Source organism: Platalea leucorodia (genome assembly GCF_965183815.1).
Source record: "Platalea leucorodia genome assembly, chromosome: 1".
NCBI lineage: Eukaryota > Metazoa > Chordata > Aves > Pelecaniformes > Threskiornithidae > Platalea > Platalea leucorodia.
The window spans coordinates 93,328,354-93,350,645 of record NC_138823.1 but is presented as its reverse complement, the minus strand read 5'-3'; the positions used below and the strand labels follow the sequence as shown (position 1 = coordinate 93,350,645).

The 22,292-nt window shown below is 48.9% G+C and overlaps 1 protein-coding gene across 1 annotated transcript; it reads left to right on the top strand.

Annotated features, from left to right (window-relative positions):
- The first annotated feature begins 643 nt into the window (after positions 1 to 643).
- Positions 644 to 14,737, top strand: IRF4 (interferon regulatory factor 4). Its single transcript, XM_082326086.1, has 9 exons — positions 644 to 705; positions 2,184 to 2,479; positions 2,982 to 3,168; positions 4,000 to 4,088; positions 4,650 to 4,791; positions 6,634 to 6,741; positions 8,082 to 8,435; positions 12,411 to 12,523; positions 14,475 to 14,737. The coding sequence occupies exons 2-9, from the start codon at positions 2,276 to 2,278 to the stop codon at positions 14,616 to 14,618; spliced, it is 1,341 nt and encodes a 446-aa protein (XP_082182212.1). The 5' UTR covers positions 644 to 705; positions 2,184 to 2,275; the 3' UTR covers positions 14,619 to 14,737.
- Positions 14,738 to 22,292: the final 7,555 nt, after the last annotated feature.

Genomic DNA, 22,292 nt, shown 5'->3' with positions numbered 1-22,292 from the left:
GCGGGGCCCGGCCCCGCTGCTGCCCCCCGCTTTGCCCCCCGTGTCACACCGTAGGGGCTGCAAAGCGCGGGGCGGGCTCGCCGGGGGAAGAGCCGGAGCCCGGAGCCCCGAGCCCGCCCTCGCCTCGGGGCGGAGGGTTTCTCGGTCCCCTCCGCCACCCCGCCTCGGCGGCCCGGGCCAGGCCCGGCCGGGTCGCAGGGGTGCGGGCAGGGGTTGCCGGCCCCGGGCGGGTGGGCGGCTGCCCCCGCCGTCTCCCCGAGCCTCCCGGGCGCCCGGCCGGAGCCGTCTAGCACGTTGCTGGTGGGTGTAGCTAGCTGGGTCTTTTACAGTAAAAGCCGCCTGGCTATCATAGGTAGGAGTTTCCCCATGCTATTTATGTATATGTGTCTGTCTGTATAGATTTAAAAAAAAAAACCAACGCGGACGCAGAGAGGGCGCCGGGCTGCGCTCCCCCCCGCCCCGCGGCGTGTGTTTACCAGCAATGGGCATGTGTCACTGCCTCAGATGTTTTCCAGCTCGCAAAGTCCCCGCTCCCCTCCGCCGGCTCCACCTCCGGGCCGGGGCCCGCCCCCCCCCGCCCGGGCACGACGCCCTCCATCATATAAAGAAACTTCCCGGTGCCGCCGGCCCAGTCGCGGTGCGCCCCGTCTCAGCAGCCGCCCCGGCAGCCGGCGGCCCCAGCCCGCTCCCAGCGCCGCGACAGAGGTAAGCGGCGGCGGCGGAGCCCCCCGGAGCTCCCCGGCCCCCCGCCGCCCCCGGGCGGAGCGGCCCCGCCGCGGGACCCGACCGGCCGGGTGGGCGACGGGGGTGGGCGGTGCGGGCACCTCGGCTTTCCTCCCTCTGGGCTTCTCCTGGCGCTGTCGGCACCTGAGCGAGCCCTTTGGCCTTTTTTTTTTATTATTATTTTTCTTTTCCCCTAATTTAAAGCAAAAGAAACCCGCCCGCCCCGCTCTCGGCTCACGAGGTGAAGGCGCGCACCGGCTCCCGGCCCTGCCGGCTCCCCCTGCCCGGGGGAGGGTCGCGGGAATGGGTGGGGGGGATCCCCTGCTTCTCCAAGGCGGGGAAAGGACTTTTTGAGGGTTTTTGCACGGGCCCCGGCCGCCCCCCAGCCACATCGTGCGCGGGGGAGAGGCTGGGGAGCGGCTTTGGTGTCCGGGGGTGCCGCTGCCCGAGGAGGGGCGCGGAGCCGCCCGCAGTGGCACGCACCTGCCGTGCAGGGGGACTCTGAAGGCCTCCCTGCGCGTAGAGGCAAAGACTGGGCGAGGAACCACTTTTTTATTAGATACGATGGAGGGGAAAAACCCCACCAAGCTAAGCTTTTGGGCATTCAGGCACTTTTTCAGGTCGGGGGAGACAAACGTGATGCCAGGTCCCCATCACGGGTGTCGGTGTCCCCACATCAGGACCTTCCCTGGGGGTGCCCGTCACCGCAGAGCCGCGCGGCGCCCAGCGCGTGCCCGCACCTCCGCGGGTAGCTAAGGCTCGGTGGCTGGCTGCCAGCTCCCGTGCCTCGGGGGACAGTGCCCTTGTGCCAGGCTCCGTGGGTTGCTGTCTTCCCGCTTTTAGGTATTTGCAATGTATAGATTTGAATGTTGTTATACGTGCGTGTCGGGAGCAGTCGGAGGGGTAGATATGTATAGGACATCATGTGTCTTGCTTAAGTGAGCTTGGGAAAACTACTTTGATGTCATAGTTAGATGCCGTATAAATCATAACTGCATGTGAAGCCCTCTGAATCGTGTGCATGTGTCTAACATGTGCACTGTCATATGCAAATACATTTTTATGCAATTTTTTTCTTTTTTGGTTAAAAAGTAAAACCCCCGTTGAACTCCGAGCAGGACAAGGGGTTTGCGCCGTAAGTCACTTGCAATGAAAATTTCAGCAACCTGCATGTGTTCATGCAAAACAGTGTCGGAACAGGGGGGAAGTCTGTCAAAGTCTGCAGCACGAGCGGTGCCTGGGGAGGGCTGCGGGGGGCTGTGCCTGGGTTCCTGAGGCTCTGTACCGTGTTTCCCGGGCTCCCCAGGGCCCCCCTGCACGCCGTGGCTGCCGTTTGGCATGATACGTGTGGCACTGGGGACTGGGGACCGCTGGTGGGGCTCTACATGGGGACTTCAGCCAGCGCCTGACCTGTGGGTTTTCCTCTCCCCCCATCCTGCCCCTCTCCCCCTCCTCCGCAGCCCCCCAGAGAGCCGGTGCTTGGGCGTGTGCGGAGAGGTGGGCTCGGTGAGGCACCCCAAAACCCCCCACCCCGACCCCCGACACGAGTGGCATGAACTTGGAGCCGGGCGAGTGCGGGATGAACTCGGTGAGCTGCGGCAACGGGAAACTCCGCCAGTGGCTGATCGACCAGATAGACAGCGGCAAGTACCCAGGGCTGGTGTGGGAGAACGATGAGAAGAGCATCTTCCGCATCCCCTGGAAGCACGCCGGCAAGCAGGACTACAACCGCGAGGAGGATGCCGCCCTCTTCAAGGTAGGGCTCAGCCCGGGGTCAGGGTTTTGGGACACAGCTGGGGCAGGAGGGATGTCCGGAGGCTCTGCGGTGGCCCCTTGCCACCCCCTCCTCGCCGCCCGTCTCTGCAGGCTGGCTCTGCTGGGAGCCGGCTGCCGCCGGCTGCCTGCCTGGTGGCCCTGGCTGTGCCCTGGTGGCCCCTGTGTTTGTGGGATGAGACACCCCGCCCTTTCCCACTTCTCTGTGTGGAGCTAAGTGCTTGTGGGACTGCAGCACATCTGTTTACACATTGGATCATTTTCTCCCTTTCCTTGTGCCTGCTAAACTGTTTTTCCTACCTTGCCATGCTGCTTTTTTTCTTAGCCTAAACCTGTAGGGAATAAATTCATGCACATATAAGCACACACGTATATGCTGTTTCAAGCATTGTGGACTTGTACCTTGTAGTTGATTCTTTTTCTTTTTTTCTTTTTTTTTTTTTTTTTTCTTTCCTTGCTCTTTTGATTATCTGAAATGTTTCCAGGCTTGGGCTCTTTTTAAAGGAAAGTTCAGAGAGGGCATTGATAAACCAGATCCCCCTACCTGGAAGACAAGATTAAGGTGTGCTTTGAACAAGAGCAATGACTTTGAAGAACTGGTGGAGAGAAGCCAGCTGGACATCTCAGATCCCTATAAAGTGTACAGAATAGTGCCAGAAGGAGCTAAAAAAGGTAAAGCATCTCAAATTCCCTGTGTAAGAGTGTGAATATGTCTCATTGTAAGCATATGAGGACTGAAGCGTGCTTTTCTGGAAGGGCTCTGCAGTCTTTTTAAGTCTTTTAAGGAGCCAAAATGCAGGGCTCAAGCGCAGCTTGTTCTGATGACTGAAGAGGCTGCATCTGTGGAGGGACTGCTGGCGTTTGAGTTGGAGCGTTGAAAGGGAGCCCTTGCAGAAGATGCAGACAGGCGCCCTGCACGTCGCTGGAGGGCTTGCTCTTTTAGCTGGAGCCTCCCTGCCAATTCTGTGTAGAGGGAGCCGAGCAAGCGGCTCAAGGGACAGGCAAGAAAAAAAAAAATTGCTTGCTGGATCTAGGTTTTGAATACCTAGGGAACACATTTTGACTGCTAGGGAAGAGCAGCAGCCTTTTGAGCCAGACAGTAGGTAGCTGCTGTGGGGGGGAGAGCTGGGAGCGAGGGATGCCCAGCCTGCAGCCTCCTGGGCCGAAGCTGGGGCAGTGCCCGCTCTCTGACAGGCCTCTGGTGCCAGGCAGGGCTTGCGGGAGGCAAAGGCTTGGCAGGGCCCGGGGGGGACATTGTGGCGCACTGGGTATGGCCGGGCAGCTCTTTTCTGTGGGGCACTGGGGAGCCCGGCGGGATGGACTGCCTCCAGGATCTGCCTGCCAGGGAGGGCTGGCAATCCTGTCCCAAACGAGCACTGGAGGGCATTTTAGTCCTCTGCTTGTTCAAAGGCAGGTTGTATGGATGTATCTTCAATGTGCCAATTTTAGATTTCCTTAAGATGTGGTTGACATAATTTGTTTACATCCCTCTGGTGAACATAGGTGCAAAACAGATCAGCATGGAGGAGCAACCGTTAATGATGAACCATCCCTTTCCAATAACGTCTCCTTATACTTCACTACCATCTCAGGTATGACATTAGTTATGCATTTTGCTTGGTGGTCGTACATTGATCAGCATTATTTCTGTGCTGTGTGCTGTGTCTGTCTTTGCTGGCGTAGCTCTCTAGTTCTCTCTGGGAAGAAACTCTATTATGAAAACTGAGAAATCGAGAAGCAACTTTTCTGACGTCATATGAGGTCACAGGGCAGTTGACTTCCCTTGGTGTTGTTTATCCCTGAGTAATAGCTCTTTTCTGCTGGGCAATAGATATTAGTGCACTGCCGTTCTCTTGATGCCAGAATGTAAGCACCCAATGAAGCCTTGCTCTTCCAAGCAGACATTTACCAGCAATGCTTTGACTGCCTTTTGTTATTCCACCCTGCTTATTATTGATGCCAGCAGTGAGAAGTTCATTTGAAAGCCCCACTGGTGGTGGTGGCGAAGTGCCATTCGTGTCGCCTGGGCGATGCTTAGACCTCTGCGGGCTTTGGCAGAGCAAATCAAGGAGCTGAAATGTGAAAGCTGGTGCAACGCAGAGCATTAGTTTTGACAGCTGCCGAGTAAAAGAATATCTCGTTGAATTGAATAGGTACCAAACTACATGGTGCCCCACGAACGGAACTGGAGGGAGTTTGCCCCGGAGCAGCCGCATCCTGACATCCCCTACCAGTGCGCCAGCGTCCCCTTCGCAGCTCGCGGTCACCACTGGCAAGGGCCCGGCTGTGAAAATGGTAAGACGCTCCTGTTTAGGGTTGCTTGCTGAGGTTGGTCACCTAGAAGGACCGCAAATTTTGGGTTTCTTATTCGTGGCTTTCGTTGGAATTAACAGAAGTGGCCGGAGAGGAGTGCTGGGCTCCCTTCAAAGAGAGCCGTGGGGCCCGTGGCAAGAGCCGTTGTCCTGGCTCTTGCTGTCGCTGCCACCATACATGCGGTGTGTGAGCTGTGAAGTCCTCTGAGTTGATATAAGTCAGCCCCCAAAAGTCCTGAGCTGTTTCAAAAGCCCTGAGCAACAAGAAGAGAAAACCCCCCCCAACCCCAAATGGGAACATGTGTTCTTTAGCTTTGCTTTCTGATTTTGAACCTTTTGAGGCACACATCAGTGAGGTTTTCCCTCCAGCCTCGCGGATTAGAATGGCATTATTCTCCCGAGAGGAAAGCTGAAATTATTACTTGATTTTAGTGCTGTGGCAATGGGACAACTTGTCATGGATTGAGTCTCTCTTGGGGCTGGTACAGCAGAAGCAGAATAAAGGGACGTTCCCTTCCCTGAAGATCTCACAGTACCAGAGTCTGACATAATCATGGCTTTCCAAGCTCTGCATCCTTAGGAAAAAGCCTGAATTGTGAAAATTGGCAACGCTGAAGCCTGCAGGGGATAAAACATAAGAGAAAGGGAACTGTGTGCTGTAGACCCTTGCAGGATAACTCACCTGAGGACGCAGGCTTTTGCTTCGTGAGGAGAAGCAGCTGGTTCAGAAGGGCAGGAAAGGACGGGAGGCAAGGAAGGACTTCTTAGAGCAGCTGCTACATTTTCAAAGGACAGTTCTCTAGAGGTTTTGGTGCAGAGAAACAAACTTCTGTTTCCTTGGGTCTGCTAAAAAGTAAATGCTCAGTGCACTGCAACTTCTGCTGGCAGTGTATTGGAATTATTAGGCAGAATCCTTTGCTTTTCGTTGAGCTGTTTGCTAATAAAAAAATCGAGGTATCAAGCTGAATGAGCTCTGCCCTGAAGTACATCCTCTGCGGCAGTTAAACACACGTTCACATGCTTTGTTGGATTTGGAGGCAGTTGTTAGTGGCTGGTATTGGGTTTCTCATTTGGCTCTAAGACTTCTCCAAGAGATGCGGGTGTTTTGTATCCACATGTCATCAGCTCCTGATCGTGGCGGGTTCTGCCACTGGGAAAGGTAGCGTGCGCTTGTCTGCAAGTCACTTGCATCATCCTCCAGAGATTTTCATTGACGTGAAGAAACAGAGGAAAATACCTATTTATTGTGTTATAGATCACTTACTGATAGGCATCTCTTGCAACAGTCTAATAGTATGCCTGGTAATAAAACCCTAGTAATCTCCTGCTGCACGATGTTCTTTACCTGCTTTTTAAACAGTTAATTCCAGCTTTATTGTCATACCTGTCTTTAGTAAAATTCCTTATACTGAGTGGATTATTTTATGCAGGCAGCTTTTAAGAGCACTATAGTCTAGTTAAAAATGTGAATTATTTCTGTAATAGAATAACATGTTAGGTAAGGAAACAGTACTGGGGGGAATACTGAAATGCCAAGGGAGTATTTCATGCAGACCCAAATAAAAAAACAGTCCAAATAGCATCTAGAGAGACTGGTAGTCTTGACATACCTGCAAAAACTGGGAAATAAGACCTTTTTAAGGAGAAGAGGGGAAGAGAGAGAGTTCCTGGTAGGGCCCAGAAAAACTTGAGGAAGAGAGAGAGTTCCTGGTAGGGCCCAGAAAAACTTGCGTTTGCATCACTGTGACCTCTGCCCGAGCTTTTTTTTTTTTTTTTTTTTTTAAGGATTTAGGCAGCTGTCACTGACTTTTGTTTGTGAAAACAGGTTGTCAGGTGACAGGAACCTTTTATGCTTGTGCCCCTCCTGAGTCCCAGACTCCTGGCATCCCGATTGAGCCAAGCATAAGGTCTGGTGAAGCCCTCGCCCTGTCAGGTAAGGTCCGTAACCCCCCTGGGCTTTCTGGGGAGCTTGACAAGAGACTCCTGCTTCTGACTTGCCCTGGGACCATCTCTCCTTTCTGATGAAGAAAGAAAGAAGAAGGAGGGGAAAAAAAAAAAAAAGAGAAACCTCTTTAATGAATGAATTTGGTGTATGGATTTAAGCCTCTGTATGCTAGGATGGTTAAGCACTTGTAGCCCCAGCTCCAAGGGATCGGGGGAACTGTGGTTAAGGTTAATGGAAGTGCTTTGCTGGCTCACAGTGTTAGTGCTGGGTTGCTTTGGTGAGCCACCTTCCCAGGGGAGTTTGGAAATTTGGGTGTTATCAGTGACTTTTAGCTCAGTTTTTCATTTGGGAGGATCCCCCACAAAAGCTGCTGTTATCTGGGTACCTCACTGTGTGCTGGTGGCATCTGGCTTTGCTCTGCTTCATTATTCCTGGTGAAAAAAAAGCATTTGGGAAAGAAAAGGAAAGTTATTTCAGCCAAGTTTCCAGACAGTCAGATTCTGGGGGACTTTCTGAATAACTCTGGGAAGAGGTGTGGGAATGTGCTTTTCTCAGAAATAATGGATAAACCTGTAACATGACACTTGGGAGGTTTCTTTAGCGGGATTGTTCTCCTGAATCAGGGTCTGTGTGTATGTATGTGTGTGCGTTTGTGTATATATGTGTGTATATATATATATAGACATATGTTATATACACATACATATATATATATATATATATATATTCAGTGCTGTGTGAATTCTTAGAGGTCAGCCAAGTTGACCGAATGGCCATTTGAAAGCAAGGCTGGGGATTTCGGGTACAGCCCTGTTGGAGCTAGGGCCAGCAGTTGCTTCTCTTCAGGCAGCTGAGTGCAAGTCTGCAGGTCCCCTGTGCAGAAGCCTCTTTTATGCAAAATCTGGGGAGAAACACAGCTACTTCCTGATTAAATCTGAGGAAGTGTACTGAGCCGGTGGGTTTAATTGTGACGTGAACTTGGAAGATGTGACGAACAACAGCTTTTCGTGTGCAGGCTTTTTCCTTGTAAACAGAAACGTGAAGTTTGCAGGATGCTAGTTCCTACCAAATTCCCGCATCAGTTGCCCTAATAATAAAATGAGAGAGCATTAATGCTACTGTGCCCCCAAAATTTTAGTATTTATATTCTTTAGATTATTTTTGCTAATGAGAGCCTGTCTTCTGGGTGGTGGTGACCAGCAGGCTTGGAAGCCTCGTGCACACTTGTCTCTTGGCCTTAGTACAGATCTGAAACATAAAACATTTGTACTAATGTATCACAGTGATTCTTTTTTTTTTTTTTTTTTTTTTCTCTCCTCTCCCTGTAGATTGTCGGCTCCACATCTGCTTATATTACCGTGAAATACTGGTAAAGGAGGTGACAACTTCTAGTCCTGAAGGTTGTAGGATATCCCATGGCCAAAGTTACGAGGTCAGCAGCCTGGAGCAAGTTATCTTCCCTTATCCAGAGGATAACGGCCAGAGGAAGAACATAGAAAAACTACTGAACCACCTGGAAAGAGGCGTAATACTGTGGATGGCACCTGATGGCCTCTATGCTAAGAGACTTTGCCAAAGCAGGATCTACTGGGACGGGCCTCTGGCGCTCTGCAGTGACCGACCCAACAAGCTGGAGCGGGACCAAACATGCAAGCTCTTTGATACTCAGCAGTTTTTAGCAGGTAATTCCCACTATGGCTTTGATATCGTTTCCGGAGACGTCACCTGGTCGCTCTCCGCATCAGCTTTACGGGAGTGCTCTTTTCATGTTACCTTACAAGTTACAGTAAGAATTACCCCTCACTTCTTCTGGGCAAGCGCAGTCAAGGGGTAGTTGACTCCTGAATAATCCTGTCAAATTCTGCTCTCCATGCACATTCAATGCCCCTGCCCAAACCAGCAGGAGTGAATTGATGCTTGGCTGGTGACAGCCCAAACCTCACATCTCTTTAAGAAGAGTAAGGAGGAACCTAACAAAATAGTCTTTCCACGTATTAGGTGATAGAGGAAAGTGGATCCTGATCTTCGATCTGCTACTGTAAGTCCTGGGTAGGTCTGTGGCCTGCATTTGTGCTGCTCTCAACCTGACCCAGAGCGAGCCTGAGATCTTGCCCAGAGTATCCAAATAGCAGCGTGAATTTCAGTAGAAAGCCTTCTTTTCAGTCTGTGCCAGTGTTTAAAAGATATTTGGGGTGGGGGGAGTGAAAAGGATTTCACAAGCTCTGGAGTTTCTGGATTGCTCTAAGCAGGGAGTTGCAGTACCTCTCCAGAGCAATGCGGGAAGGTCTCGTTTTGCACGGGGCAGTTGGGTGCGTCAGTACAGAGAGGGCAAGGGCACGCTTCAGGATGGTGCCTTCTCCTTCCAGCCCATGGAGGGAAGGGGCAGAGCCTCAACCCTGCTTCCCAGCACTTCTGAGCAGTTAGAGGGAGGAAAGCTGTCCGCCCAGAGAAACTGGTGGGAGCTGGTCATTGTCGCAGAGGACAACTTGGGCAGGAGGATTACGTTGCCCCTTTTTTGAGATGTGACATTGCTACAGGTGAACTGAGTGCCTATGGTTTGGTGTGTTTTCCCATTAGAACAGGGCATCAGCACTGGCATGAGTCTCTTAGAAGAATAATGCCTTGCAAAATTAAAAAAAAACAAACAAACAAAAACCAACCAAACAAAAAAAAAAACCAACCAAAAAACCACCCAAACCAAACCAACAGCTTTATCCTACTTTATATTCCAAGGCTGGTGCACCATCCTAGCAAAATGGTCAAGCAGGAAATGCATTTCAAGAGAGACATCTCATATGGATGTGAAAATTGACAGTTAGAAAGGGGAATTTGAGGTCAGGGTATTGGCTTGGGCTTCAATCACATGCTAATTTAAAGACGTATAATTCTGCCTCTGATGATGGTTTTGGAAATCCCTTTCCCTTTTCTCAGGTGTTTTTTTAGATGTACTCTGGGTTCTTCCAAACGGTTGACAGGACATCTCTTTTTAGATGCCTAACCCCAAAGATAAGCTCAAGCAATAGTTATTTTTTCCCCCCTCCTAAATTACTTATGCACCAATGCCTGTGCAAACCCAAGCATGTGGTTGAAGTCATAGTCTGCGGTGTGTGCAAAGTGAGTTTTTGCATGTGTTAATGCTCAGCTGGGTTTGTAAGTGACTTGCCATGGGCGTATCACATCTGCATGTTAATTGAATGTACTGAGGTCCCAAACTGCAGGCAAGCTTGGGGATTCCCCCCTTAGGAAACCAGAGCTTCCTTGGGAAGGGGGGCAAGAAACCTCTAGCAGGAGAGGAAATATTGAGCAGCAGAGAAAGGGGCAAAAGCAGAACTGCCATGGACCACAGCTATTAGGGCCCCATTGAGGAGCTGGACCCTGCAATGCAAACTGCACCGGAGCATCGACGCCTGTGTTGAGTGGCCTGTACTGTTGAGAAGGCTAAAATGGCAATACATCAGAAAACAGGTGGATGGTCTCTGGGGAGTACTGCGTAATAAATGCAGTAAATTCGGCTGGGTGGAGAGTAGGAGGATAGAGGAAGAGAACTGGGAGCGTGCAGGCGGCAGCCAGAGGAGGGTTGGCTTGGCAGAAGGAGGGGCGGCTGGAGCCGGAGTAGCAGGAGATGGGGAAGGTTTGGGGGGGCGGGTGGGGAGCCCTGCGGCGCAGGAGGAGGCACTTGGGCCTGGAAAGGGAGACGGAGCGAGGAGAAGCACAAGGCTGACCTCAAGCCCTGATTATCGTGCTGGTGGGAAAGAAAGGGCTTTCTTCTCCAGGTCCATGCCCCGGGCTGCTGTGTGGCGGTCCCACAGGTATTCAGGATTTGGAGAACTGCTGAGGCCAAGTAAAACTGGGGGAAAGAGGAAGGTGGCAGGAATTCCCCGTTAGCAGTATGGTGTTGGGCTGGCCTCGGGTGGATCGTCCTGCCCTGTCCTGTGGCAGCACAGAGGGAAGCAGAGTCCTATGGAAGATCTGTCTTCTCTCTTGGCATACCTCTGAAAAGTTCATAGGGCTTTAAGGGGGAGACTCTGGAGAGAACAGTGCTTTACTCTGTGTTTTAAGTGAACTGCCCATTGTTTTACTCTTATAACTGACCTTCCCAGTAAGACCAGTAGTCCCAAGGCAGGGTTGGGACACTATTGTGGTAGCCGCTGAATTCACACCTGGGTCTGAAAAGCTTGCAGTTAAAGTAGAAATGGCAGGGGTGTGTTTTGGGAAAAGGTGCATTTGTCCTGCCAAGTTCCCTGGGTAGCAGGGGGTGCTTCGTTATAAGACATTGTTTTTAATATTAAGTTCAGCTCTTTCCAGAAAGCACGAACAGGGTTATAAATGAAAACAAAATCTTTACCAATCAACTACGTAGAAATACTGCACATAACGCAGACTTTAATGAGGATATTGTGTTAGATGGAATTTTCTCTTTTCTGGAAGGAAATGCAGTGTCTAAAACACAACATAGTGATTTCGGTCTGGGTGGAAGTCTCTTACAAAGGCCTCCCCCGCTATCTTTCGTAGGGGACACTTTGACCGTTGGAATAATTGTATAATTTGAGCTTTTACCTTTGTGCAAGGGTGCGGGTTAGTGAATAGAGTGCAGGAGCGCAGAAGACACAGGCTCTTTTGCTGGCTCGGTCCATGGCTTAAATAAGGTCCTTCACCTTCCCGTGCCTCCCTGTCCCCCGCTAGGCACAGTGATGACAGTGGCTCCATGACTCTGTCTAGCTGAGGCTGGATTTCGTGCCTGGCTCTACGAAGCCATTGGCTTCAGTGCTGCTGTTGGGCGTCTGCTTGAGTGGGTCCCAGGTACTGCCGACATCTGATCCAGGAGGTTCTGCTGTCGAGGCCCAATAGAAATACTAATTGGAAGACATCCCAGTTTGTGCATGTGACATGACTTGTGAAACAAGGCAAATAGAAAAATTGCAGTGTTATAACTAGTTTCGCCTGGTCTGTGGGAAAGTCTTCAAACTCAGTGTCTTCTCCTTACCTCTTGTCTTTTTCCTGACCTCTCTCATCCTCCCCTGGAGTTAATTCATCTTCTCCCACTGTGCTCCGGGGTCCTCCCTTTGGAGCTCAGCCAGCCACAAAGTCTTTCTTACCGGCCTGTACTGGTTTTGGCTGGGATAGAGTTAATTTTCTTCATAGCAGCCCATGTGGTGCTATGATTTGGATTTGTGATCAAAACAGTGCTGATAACACAGGGATCTTTTAGCTAGCGCTGAACGGTGCTTGCACAGCGTCCAGGCTTTCTCCATTTCTCACTCTGCCCCCACAGCAAGTAGCCTGGGGTGGACAAGAGGTTGGGAGGGGGCACAGCTGGGACAGCTGACCCAAGCCGACCAAAGGGATATTCCCTACCGTATGACCTCGTGGTCAGCACTAAAACTGGAGCGGGAGTTTGTCAGAGGTTGCTGTTGCTTGGGGACTGGCTGGGTATCGGTCGGCCAGTGGTGAGCGATTGCTTTTTGCATATCTTGTTTTTATTTGTTTTGTCTTTTCTTTTTCTTTTTACCTATTAAACTGTCTTTATCTCAACCCACAAGTTTTCCCACTTTCGCCCTTCTGATTTTCTCTCCCATCCTGGTGGTGGGAGCGAGCGAGCGTGGTGCTTACCTGCCTGCTGGAGTTAACCCACAACATGTCCCTTTCTTTCTTCCCAGAGCTGCAAGCCTTTGCTCACCATGGACGCCCGCTGCCAAGATACCAGGTTGCTCTGTGCTTTGGGGAGGAATTTCCAGATCCGCAGAGGCAGAGGAAACTAATTACAGCCCATGTAAGTAGGACTTCTGCCTTACCTAAAACAAACATATTCCTTGGAGGATATGAATCTGCCAGTCAGGCTTTTTTAGCTTGTGTAGGTTGTGAGGGAGGTAACAAATTCTTGAAAATGCAGCACCATCCAGACTGGGGTTGAATCTCCAGATCTGCCAAGGACTCACTGGTAGCCATCGGTAGGGTAGAGCACTTGATTTCCCTCTCTGTAGAGCATCAGTGATGTCTTTTGCAAATCCCTTCAAAACTTAAAGCTGAAAGGTACCCTGGAAGAGCTGGGCTGTGTTGTTATTGCCGGCCTGGTTGCGTAGCTCCTTGGGCTGCTGCGCCGGTGCAGGATGCGGTGCTTGCACAGTCGCTGCACCTCAAGGTGCTGCAGAATCCCAGCCTGCATCTCGGGGACCTCAGCCCTTAATGGGATGCAGGGGCTGCCTGTGCAGCTTCGGGGTTAAGGTAGCTGGCAAGCTCATGGGCTGACTGACCACAGTTCGCACACACTCAAAGCTAGTGTTTCGGGATGCTATCTGAGAGAGGGTGATGACGGAGACTGAGACCAGGTACTTTCTAAATTGGCTGTATTGGCCCATAAAACCACAAGAGAGGTGATAACACACACGTTAGCGGCAGGGCTTAGCTTATTGCATCCTTGGGAAGAAAACTGGTGTCTCTTAATATTTTGAAAGCCCCTTTGGTAGTAGCACAGGTCCCAAGTCAGACTTTTGTCATAAGCTGTGGCCTCCCCTTAGCTGTGTAGCTTTTGTACTGCCACACTGCTGCTTAGCGAGTCTGTGGGGTGGAAGGTGGGAAGTTCACAGATCCATCCCAAGCTATCCATCCCTCCTTCTCCATCTCCTGTCCCAGCAGCTTCTCTGTGGGCCTGTACCTCCTGCTCTTTCCAGAGCTTTGTTTCTCCTTTGCCAGTTGCTCCTCCACTTCTCAGATTCTCCCGGCTTGTGGGCTGGTGGAGATCCACCATCCCACCAAAGAGCTATGCCCTGGGAGCTGTCTGGCTCACCTGCGCTGCTGCCTTCCCGTCTCCCCCATGGCGGGACGGGAGGTGGTCAGCTGCCTCCGAATGCCGATGAGAGGAAGGGAAGGGGGATCGGTGGGCCTGCTCCAAGGCAGCGATCTCTTCTGGCTCTCTCCCTTCCCAGAGGCAGGACCCACAAACAGCGTATTTTTCCTCCAAAATGGTGCCCGTGTCTTAAAGTGGAGGGGCTGGCTGACCAGCAGGAGAGGGTTGTGGAAAAGAGTTGTCCAATGTGTCCATCGCCAGAGATTAAGGAGAGCTTCAGGTGTTTGTTCTCTGTGTGCAGCTTAAATATTTGCAATCAGAGCCCAAAGCCCTCAGGGGGGACAGTGGTTTCTGAAGAGACAGAAGTGAAGGCAGCATTAAATCATACAAATCCCTCTTGCTGGTTGAACAGATTCCTCATCAGAGCTTGAATGAGTAACCTTGGTGTTAGATTGAAGTCTAATTTCAAACAAACACAGTCGTTTGGCGACTTATCTCAGTCTACCTGATGGCTCCAGCATTTCAAGTTAAGTCCTGAAAGTACTTTACTATGCAGACGAGAGTTTCAACACTTTGTATATGCATTTGAACACATCAAGTGGCCTCAGACATGTCTGGCCTGTAGGCATCGCTCACACCCAGGGGCTGGCTAAGGGGCTATAATTGCTAATACATCATCTGTGTCACTGGTATGTGCCCTTCTGAACGAAGGCCGTGGAGGTAAGGAGTGTGTGCAGTTAGCAAGGCACTTGGCAGCAGAACAGGCAAGCCCTAGCTTAAAACAGAGTTTAGTGAGACCACTGAAATTGTTTTTCCATTCTGGTAAGCAGAACTGTTTGGTCCTGCCTTGTTTTTAACTGAAAACCACTATAAATAACTAAGATGAGGAGCATGAGATTTTGTCACATGTCTGATTAACACTTTGTCTGTTCTTAAGGTTGAACCAATGTTTGCCAGGCAGCTGTATTACTTTGCTCAACAAAACAGTGGACATCTTCTGAGAGGCTATGATTTACCAGAACTTGTGACTAGTCCAGAGGATTATCACAGATCTATTCGCCATTCCTCTATTCAAGAATAAGATCCTCAGAAAGAGTGTTCTTAAAGGCACTGTAAAGATTGTGCAGAGTGGAGGAGCAGATCTGGGTCGCAATTTGGAGATCCACCTCACAGCTGGATGTGTTCAGGGGTTCAATGATAGGAAAGTGAACTAGGACAACCATATTGTAAGATACAAATGACGGGTCTTCAACGTCTGGATGCTACGTCTCACATAGGTTCCACTATCGCTGAGAATAACTCAAAACTGACGAAATGTTTGCTATGTTTACGTTTGCTTAATGCTCTCCTTGGGTTTTGAGGACTGATTCTTACCGAAGACTTAAATCCAGAGTTTACACTGTTACATTTGCAGGGCTATTTATTTTGGATTACTGATCTCAGGGAAGGTACATAAATTTGTGGTGTTCCCAATTTGAAACTGTAGCTACTATAGGTGGGTAGCAAACGTAGATGGTTTATTGAGAATAGCTCATACATGTAAGTGTTTATAAATTTACATTCATAAGTGCGATGCCTATATTCTTGTATAGAATATTTCAGCGTATTTTTTAAAAACAATGCAATCCTTCAGAGACATATTTTTTTAATGCCTGACTGACATTTGTCCTGACAATGAATTTTGTTGCTGCCACTGTTGTTATTGGATTAGCCCCCATAACAGCAGTTTCTAAGGTGATGCGTTTATGGTACTATGTCAAGAAAAGTGATCATTCAGCTCATTTTACCTGTGGATTTAGTGGATTAACCACTAAAATTCTAGAGTCCCAAAGAGCAGGTTTAAAAATAAATTACATTTTTCTTACAGTTGAGAGCTACTATGCATTTTTGATATATATATATACATATATATATATATGTGTATGCATTAGAATTAAGTTGGCAGACCTTGAAAATAGCACAGAAATGGTCCTGCTAGCCCTTTTTTTGATGTCACACACATGAGCCAGGTTAAAATAACTACCACCTCTGACTTGTTCTGAGCCAGCTCTGCTCTTCATATGCACAAGCAGCTTCCTTCCAGTGGTACTGAAATGAATGTGAAGAGGGAGTGCAAGCAGAGCAGCATTTGGCCTCCCATATTAAGACAGTCAAGGAAATACTTGTTCTAACACTTGTTTTCAAAAATTTTACGGAAGTATAATTTGATACAATTTGCAGTCATGCAGTTCACAGCCTTTTGATGGTAGGGTGCCATTAAAAAGATGAAGAGGTCTGTTGGGTACGCATGTCAGTGAAATTTCCTCACTGGCGAGTAGACTGTGTGATTTTACTAGCTTTAACTCCAGAACATCATCTCCCTATGCTTAACAGACATACTTCACCTGAATTTCGAAATGAGGAAGAAAAATTGGTACTTGGTCTGGCAGCAGACTTGTATTCTAGGGACTTTGAATTTATACATCTTAAAGATGCATACTCTTTTGGGATATATTATCCCTCTCCTCCACAGTGCCACACGGAATTAACTGATCATTTTTACTTTTGTGTTCTTTGTTACTTGAAGTGTTTTTCCTGGCTTAAAGATTTTCATAGGGGTGACCTCTTTCTTAGACATTAAAAGCACTGCTCTAGGTGACTTTCAGAGCTTCTGCATATGCTTTTGGCCTGTGCATACATTTTACTGAAAGGGACTTTTGTGTTCAAACTAAACTGGTACAGTACAAATATTTGATGTGTTTTTCACTTTTTTCTGGTGGTCGTTGCTTCATATGCTCATTGCTTCAGCTTACATCTTAGAATAAAGTCCTTATTCCCTACCGACTCGATTCGTATGTGTTGTTTTCAGTAGCGGGGCAAATCTAACGGGCTCAGTTCTGCACTGCTAACCTGGGCAGCACTGCTGGCTAACTCTATGGGAAACTGTGTTTTAATCCAAAAGTGCGGGGAAAGGTCAAAAGGTAAGGATTTTTTTCTTACGAACATGTCTGCAATATTAGCCAGTTAGTAGAAAAAGGGAAAATAGGGAGGTTGCCCTTTGCTGTTGGCTTCCTGGACAACGGGTGGTGCATCAGAGCCCTGCAGCTGGGGACCTGGTGCTGCCACGCGCCTGAGGGCTCTGCCCCTGCCCCTCCATGGCCTCTGGGGCTGGAGATTGGGCTGGTGCCCCCCTGCCCAGCACTCGGGGACCCTCTGACCCGCCGCTTGCCAGGCTGGTGGCAGGAGCTGGAGGTGGTGGTTACTGGTCGCTATAGTTTCCAGAGTGCTTTCAAGTGAGAGGAGCTCAGAAAGGCTGAAAAGGAGCATGACAAGTGAACTAAAATAGTGAAGTTAGTTAAGAATAGGAGTGAATTTCCTTGGGCAGCCCCTGTTTATTGGAAATCAGGGTCCTGAGAAGGGTCCTTGGGCGCAGTAGCTTACAGACGGAGCAAGGTGTGAAAAGTAGTTACGAGGTTTGTGAAATGTCTGAAGATGTGGAGGCTCCTGTTGACTATTGAGGTGCATTATCATTTTTGGTTTTGGAATGAGCTTTCAATTATTTTCCTTGAAGGAGCATGATTTAAAGTCAGCGGCTGTGAAGAGGGAGGGAGAAGAGCACCATCTGCGTTCTGGCCAAACATGACTTGCTTAGTTTGGATGCAGAGAGATGCAGGTGAAAGACTTATTTTAACCATGGAAGGAGGTTGAGGTACTTCTCTTGGAGGGACGGGGCAGGGGGAAGAGGGGAAGGAAAATCAAGCTGTTGATTTGTACCATAAATTATTTCGCATGTGAGGACTTTAAAGCTGCATTTGACTTTTGTGACCATCGCTTACTGTTCAAAATAACTCATGGATACATAAAGTGGAAAAAAAAAGGCAAACAAGAAAAAACCCTGAAAACATTTTCTCCTTTTAGTATCCTTTTTACAGTCACTACGTGAAAGCGTTTGAAGTACTTCCTACTTCTGTTTATAGTTTCTGAGGTCTACTTCCTTCCTATTATGATTTCGGTGGCGTTATAAATTACATGCTTTACTCCCGTCAACACCGAAGGCATAGCTGTTTTCTTTTTTTTTTTTTTTTTTCAAACGATTTCAGCCTGCGATTTGTGTCAGTATTGGTTTCTCTGATTTTAATACAGCCACGCTTACAATTGTTTCTTGAAAGGGTTTCGTGCGAGAGCTCTGCAGCTGAAGTACCGATATTCAAAACTTGGTTCTGCTAAGTGGTGTTGCCTACTACTGTAAACTGTATTAGCCTTAAAGGGATTGTAGGTTAACCAGAAACGAGGAGATATATTTTAAGCTGAAATACAGTGTAACAGGGTTTGTGGAAAAAACACAGGATTCACGTGAAAACCCCTGTGGCCTTTTAGACGGGCATATGCATGCTGTTTACATCAGCGTTTGTCAGCAGCGTGGAGGTGGGGAAACACCACCTTCAGCAAAGAGCTTTCAGGAAAAAGTAAAGCATTTTCTCTTGCATGCTCTCAGATCATTGTCTGTGTATACTTGTACAGAGGCGGGGGGGGGGAGAGAAAGAGTACTTACAAAAAACAAAAAAAGCCAAGTAGTTTGAAACAATCATAATATCTCCTTCCCCAGGCAGAACTGCATGTCAAGTTTAGCTGAACTTGGATGGCAAGATTTTAAAGATTGCCAGGGTGATTTTTATCTGAACTCGGATCTGGCTAGTAGGAGGCTAAGAGTTACTTATTTGTGACCAAGTGCTTGCGAGTTTGGTCTGCTCCGAAGAGAAGTCGACAGGTCCCTGTGACTTGGAACAGTTAGGAGGTAGCTGGCGTGCAGTTCATTCAAGCACTTTGCTTTTAAACCTGTAGCCAGGCAAGCTCTTTGCATCCCAGCGGGGCGGTTACATCCACTGCGTCCCGCAACCAGCTCTGCTGCTGGGCTACAGGTACCACCTGCCCGAATGCATGCAAAATGCTCAGTGCCTTGGCCATGCTGAAATGACAGTCAAAGAGGAGCTTACTTAGGTGTCTCAAAATAACACTCCTTGAACTATAGACATGGAATAACTGATGAACACGATGACTGGATGGGTTGCCGTTGCCCTTTTGGCAACCGGCAAGAGGGTAAGGCAATCACCTGTGCTCAAGTGGATACTGAAAAACAGGCCAGATGCCTTGGGTCTGGGCTTGGATTTGGTTTTCCATTTTGCACTGGCAAAGTCTGACCTGAAAGCTGATGCCTGAGTGGCTCCACACAGGGTGGTATTTCTCAAAAAAGCAGTAGTCAAGAAAAGGTAGAGCTCAGTCTGTATTTTCAGCTCTTCGATAGGAGTAGCTTCATGCCCTGGGAAACAACGGAGATGAAACACAGGACTTCATTTTGCAAATGCATTTTTTCTGTTTCCGCAGCGTTGGCGCAGCACAGCTGCCTCGCATGTCTCTGCAGGCCAGCTGGCAGTCTCCGGCCGCTCCAGTCGCCGTGCTGCCGGCTGAGGCCAGGCACGGGACTGTGCGCTGGGCTCTTCTCTGAACTCAGTCCCCCAGGCTTCGGCTATCATTTCCTGCTCCCTTCAAAAGACAGGTCATGAATTACGCACAAATTCTGCCTCTCAAAAGCTAAGAGAACAGATAGATTTAGGTGACTTCTCTTCACAAACAGCAGGTAATGAATGTCCTCCGTATTCCTGGGAAGTGGTGTAATCTTTGACCCTTGGGCTTGCTCTGTTTTGGTTTCAAGACAGGCTTCTGCATTCTTGCTCTAGAAATGTCTGAAATCCAAAAACTTGTGGATTCCAGTTGGCCTGGCTGTTCACCCCAGCTTTTAATCCCTTTCCTGGCCAGGCAGAAATTATGTCCATGCAGTAGCAATGAAACTACCTACCAGAGGAAGTTCTGTGAATGTCCACATGAACCTGGTGAGGTTAGAGCAGATAATTGCATCGTAGTAGCTGAAATATGCTTGCCAAGCTCTCTCAGCTATATCGGTGCCGGTGCAACGTGTGCATCACCATGTGCATGAAATGCATTTCATCACATCCTCACCATGTTGTCCACCTTGCTCTTTCTCACTTCCTTCGTGAAGAGCAGAGGTTTAAATCTGGACCAGGCAGCTAGAGGAATGCCCTGATTTCTTCAGGTCTGCAAGATGCAGAATCTCTCTCCGAGCTGAGGATGGCCAGCGCAGCACAGACAGAGGTCAGACACTTTCAGGTTCAAGCACTTCTGCTGTTTGTCTCCAAAATGCATTACCCTGTCTCTGTCCATGGGTAAGTCCTACTCATATATCAGTGGACTGTTTATCTCACATCAGTCTTATGCCTTCTCCTCCTGGCCTAATATAGGTACCAGCCTTGGTATGTAGTCATGAAGAAATTTTCTTCTTTGCTGGTGGTTGCAGCCATCTAGTAATGTGCATTGCTAAATACCTCATTGTGGGTCTAGCTAACAATTTTGGCTCTCTCTTGGCTCCTCTCTCAATGTTCCTCTACATTGACAGCAAGATTTAAAGGCAGGCAGTGCTTCTTACTGTTTGCGCAGTGCTAAGCATGATGGGGCACCGCTTTGAAGGTGAGCCTCTTAGACAACACCACAATTCCTATAATTGTGAGTAGGCCGTTCTTCGGTTTTGCCAGTTGTGATTCTCACCCTAGAAACCATAAAAAGCTCAGCAGAATATAATCGTGGCAATCATTTATGCTAGGCTTTCCCATAGGAAGCTGGTGTGCAGCTTATTTCAGCCCGAGCCACCACATTCAAATTACTTTTTCTCAAGGAGGTGATTGAATCAATTGTTTCTCACGCTCCTCTCACAGCCATTCATAATTCTCTCGTAAAAACAAAGGCTGAGCATTTCCAGTTTCTAGCACAGAGCATCTAGCTTCAGATAAAATCACTTTTAGAGCTAGGTGCCCTACCATTTTCCTTTCAAACTTCTGGGTTTCATGATTTTTATATCCTCAGAAACCAAAGTTATGGGTCAGGTCTAGTTACAGCTCCAATAACTCATTTTCATTTCCTTTTTTCACACATGATCAAGAGGTTTAGCCCTCTTCATGACTGTCCCCTCCCACAGAAAAAACCCATGCGAGTAGTAGCGAGAGAGAAAGACTTCAAAAACAGGGTGAGTGACCTCATCGCGTATCTACTGTAGAGACGTCAGTCTCCAAGAAATAGGAAAGGTCAGAGCTGTTTAGAGCAAGGGGTTTTTCACAACACAGCTGAAAAACCCAGACCGGGTCTGAAGAATTCATGCTATCCTCATCTCTTATCTCATCCTTACCCCAAATATTTGGAGACCCTCCATCCAGAGGAGCTGCTGCCGTGTGATTTTTAACATAGGTTACCATTCTGAAGCACTGGTCACAGTAGCTTTTGCCAGGCTTGGACTTTCCAAAAGAAAACAGTGAAACAAATGACATGGGAATAGTGCAAAATCTTTTTTCCCTTTTAAACGAAATACAATTTTTTTCTTCCAGAGCTTCTCCCAGCCCCAATATAACCAAATTCTGGAAGTTTTCATTGCACCACCTTAACAATTTTATTATTCAGACTAGCTAGCCCAGATGGTTGCTGGGCTTTGCGCAGCGGATGGGAGAGAGGCGGACAAGCCTTCTCCGTGGTGGGGTGGCAGGAAGGTGGAGGAGCCGGGAGCTGTGTCCCAGGCGCCGTGGGCCAGGGAGGGGGTTTACCTGGTGTCCCTGGGCGCGGATGCAGGTCACCCGTACCTGCACACGAGACTGTGCCAGCCTGAAGGGTGACCCTGAAGTCTCACTTTCCTTTAAAACCATCACTCTACGAATAAAATGGCTTACCTACAAACCCCACACAGATACAGGCACCGTTTAAATATAGCAAGCATTGATATCTATCTGTAAATTACAAGGAAATGAATAAATCGAGGCGACATAAACCGCAAAAAGGAAGTTTGAAATCAGCCCAGAGCTGTGATAGGTCGGCTCCTGCTGAGGGACCCTGACGAACCTTCACCATCCACTATGGCAGTGACACAGCCGCCGAACCCCAGCCGCCCGCCCCGGCTCCCCGCCGGCTCCCCAGCACGCATACCCACATGCCACCGCTCGCCGGGGATCTGGCCCACGTCTAGATCTGTGCCGTGGGGGCACCTGTGCCCCCACAAAAGCCAAAGGCACCCTGGGCACCCGGGATCCCTGCTGTGGGGAGGGGACGACGCGGCGTTTTCTGGAAACCGATGAGCTCATTTCTGGGAGGCGGTGGTGGGGGGTGCTTCAGTGCACGGGGGGTGCGAAGAGGATCAGTGCAGGAAGTCGGGGGCAAAAGTTTTCTTTCTTTTTTTCTTTTTCTTTTTTTTTTTAACCTGAAGCACAGTTTCTACTCTACTTACCGTCTCGCAGCCTGCTAGGTGCAGATATTTGGCAAGGTTATTTGGCTCGGCTTCATTTATTATTATGAAGGCTGATTTTTTTTTTTTCTTTGCAAAGTTTACATTAAAGCCAGAATCATTAATTAAAACATGAATGTTTTGCGTACAGCATGTGTGTGTGCGTGTACGCAGCTAGCAAGCCACCCCCACCCCTCTAAAATAACGTTTTACACATTTGGCCAGGTTCATTCCCATGTGAGTGAGGGAAAGGGTGCTAATGATGCCCTAAAAGTTTTATGAAAATACTGGGCTGGGGAGAGAAGAGAAAGAACGATCAAGTAAGCATGTGCAAACGGGCACCTGCTGCAGGCTCTCGACACGTATTAGGCACTTAATTTTTTAGACTCCACCTGGGGAGGAGTGTCCATCGATGCCTTGTGCTTTATTAATCCCCGGAGACTG

Excerpts from the sequence above, each read along its gene's own strand:
- IRF4 (XM_082326086.1), top strand. The coding sequence starts at position 2,276 with ATGAACTTGGAGCCGGGCGAGTGCGGGATGAACTCGGTGAGCTGCGGC. Across the intron at positions 8,436-12,410 it reads TACTCAGCAGTTTTTAGCAG|AGCTGCAAGCCTTTGCTCAC; the intron begins GTAATTCCCACT and ends CTTTCTTCCCAG. Across the intron at positions 12,524-14,474 it reads GGAAACTAATTACAGCCCAT|GTTGAACCAATGTTTGCCAG; the intron begins GTAAGTAGGACT and ends TCTGTTCTTAAG.